The sequence below is a fragment of the Echinops telfairi genome, unplaced genomic scaffold (genome assembly GCF_000313985.2).
Source record: "Echinops telfairi isolate 266 unplaced genomic scaffold, ASM31398v2 ScPeMD7_2;HRSCAF=8, whole genome shotgun sequence".
In the NCBI taxonomy this organism is placed as follows: Eukaryota; Metazoa; Chordata; class Mammalia; order Afrosoricida; family Tenrecidae; genus Echinops; species Echinops telfairi.
In genome coordinates this window covers 60,800,303-60,802,855 of record NW_022103898.1, presented here as the reverse complement: position 1 = coordinate 60,802,855, position 2,553 = coordinate 60,800,303, and the positions used below count along the sequence as shown (strand labels likewise).

The following is a 2,553-nucleotide window of genomic DNA, read 5'->3' as shown; positions in this document are numbered from 1 at the left end:
AGACCAATGAGTTTCATCACACCAGGACAATATAGGAGAGAATAGAATGACCCCATAGGTGCAAATCTTTATGGAAGCAGGCTGTCAAATCTCCCCACCCCGTGGTGTGGCTGGTGGGATCCAACCACCAATTTTTTGGTTAACAACTTAGTACAGGACTCTGATTAAGATGCCCTGTCATAGAAGGTCTCTATGGGTCCAAATTAACCCCACAGCACACAACTATGAGTCCCAAAGTCCCTAGGTTCTGCAAACCCACTTGGCTCAAGTGAAAGCCCTAATGATCATATTCGAAGGGAACCCTATAAGCCCAGTTCTACTCTGAAGGGGGTTTCAGCATGAGTAGAAAACCACTCCCAGGCAACTGCTTATTGGTACTATGGGACAATATCATAAGCATCCTACAGGTGAAGAAGAAGCAAGTGGCCTAGTCCCTTCCTGCTCAGAGGTAACAATGAAGTGGATAGAACAAAACACACATGTATTTCAGAAAACTTTAGGTTAACCTGCGTAGTACTCATAACATCTACTTCTGTGAGGTGTGTCACCTTTGAAATTCCTGGTCAGAACCTGCCATCATCATTAGGCACAAGTGGTATGAACAGAGGTGCTTCTCCATTCTGTCATTACTGCATCCCAAGCGTAGGTGTTTTATAATATTTGTGGTGTAGTGGTTATGAGGTGGTCTGCTAACCACAAACTCAGCCGTTTGAAACCAACAGCCACTCCAAGGGAGAAAGAAGAGGCTTTCTACTCCAGTAAAAATGTTCGTCCTGAAAACCCAGAGAGACAGTTTTACCCTGTCCTATATGGTGGTTAAGAGTCAGAATCGGCCCAATGGCAATGAGTTTATGGTCATGGGAAAGGAGCCCTGGTGGTGTAGTGGGTTGCTAACGCAAGATCATCAGTTTGAATTCACGCAACTATGAGTCCCAAAGTGCTGTGGGAAAAAGATGAGGCTTTCTTCTCCAGCAAGGATTTACCGTCTCAGAAACCCACAGGGGTGGTTCTACTCTGTCCTATAGGATCACTAAGTTTGCCTTGACCTGGTAGCAGTGAATTAGAGTGAGTAATGGTAACAGGAAAGGGCCCCTTGTGGTTAGCAGTTCAGCTCCTTATAAGGATTTAAGTCTGGGGGGTTAGGGGTGGAACCTATCTGTGGGTCAGTGTGCGTCTGAATGGACTCTGGCAGTGGGTTTGGGTTTTGGATAGTGAGGGGAGGTTCACACACACACACACACACACACAAATATTCTTGAGTTAGACTTAGAAAATAGATCACTTGGGGATGGTGGGGGTGGGAATGAGAGAGTGAGGTAGAAGGGAGCGCTGCACTGACCCAGTGCCTGGGCTAATTCACAACATTCAGCAGCCGGATCAGGCTTCAGGAATCGCTGGATAAAGGAAGGAGGATTAAGAGAGAGAGAGAGAGAGAGACAGAGAGACAGACCCTAACTCTGAAATCTAGCAGTTAATATATGTGAAACTGTACTGAGCAGGCTAAATGAAATTTAAGAGGGACCTTGAAAGCTATGAAACAAAGATGCTTTGTACACTGGTGTGAAAATTGTGTGTTATGTGAGTTCGTGTGGCAGACAGGGGTTGTGGCCTCCCTCCGTGGCTGGCTGGGGCTGCAGAGGGCGACTCCTACCTAGCTGAGGCCTCCTTTCGAAGTGCATCCCACCTTCTTCATTGCTTCCCTTACGGGTCGCAGTATGGCATTTTTGGAGGAGTATTAACCTGGTTACTTTGCAGTTGATTCCAACTCCTGGGGATCCTACGGGACAGAGCAGAGCTGTTTCCTAGGTTGACGTCTTGCAGGCAGTGCAAGATCTTTTCCCCCAGGATCTAGCAGCAGCTGCTCGGTTCCAAGCGCTGATCTCTCCTTAGCAGCCCAGAGCTGAACCAGGGCTCTTTCTGCAAACTGGAACAACATGCCTTTGCTTCCGATGCTGCTCGGCGGTGCTCAGAGCCTAGTGTCTCTCACCTGGGGGCACTCTACGGCTGACAGCGCTCTGGACAAAAGCAAGCCGCTGCCCGTGCAGCAGCGCTCGACTAGAGGTGAGGTCTTCGAGCATCCCCAAATACTTTTCAAAAAAGAATTAGTCATCTCCACTTCCGCACCCCGGATGGGTTAAGAAGGCCGCAGAGGAGTGCTCAACCCATGACCTGTATTTATTTAGCGATTAGCCCAGCGCTTTGATTTCAGGGCAAAAAAACGAGCCAGACAGTGCAGCATGAGGTAAGGATCAAAAAGGCCACCCGTCTTTCCCGAAGGACGTCTGCCTCTCTAGCAGATCACGTAACTTTTTTTTTAAGCTTTCCCCCCTTCGCGTTCTTTCTGTCTTCTTTCTGCATTAGAAGCACTAGATGTCTGCCACCCATTCGTGGAAGACGGCTCCGAGGAAGCCTGCGGCATCTCGGGCCTCCGGGCACCTCTGGGTTTGTCTGAAGTCGGTCCCTCCCGCCTCCCGGACCGGGATCGCCGGGACCCAGGAGGGGGTGCGGTCCCCTGCCTCGCGCGAGCCCAGCGAGGACTCGCCACGCTTCGCG

General features: G+C 49.7%; 1 protein-coding gene across 1 annotated transcript in view; it reads left to right on the top strand.

The window, feature by feature from the left end:
* The first annotated feature begins 1,934 nt into the window (after window positions 1-1,934).
* LGR5 (leucine rich repeat containing G protein-coupled receptor 5) overlaps window positions 1,935-2,553 on the top strand; it is a 180,509-nt gene continuing 179,890 nt past the window's right edge. The window contains exons 1-2 of the mRNA XM_013004085.2: window positions 1,935-2,061; window positions 2,362-2,453. Of these exons, the coding sequence (XP_012859539.1) occupies window positions 1,935-2,061; window positions 2,362-2,453 (219 nt within the window). The remainder of the gene's footprint in view (window positions 2,062-2,361; window positions 2,454-2,553) is intronic.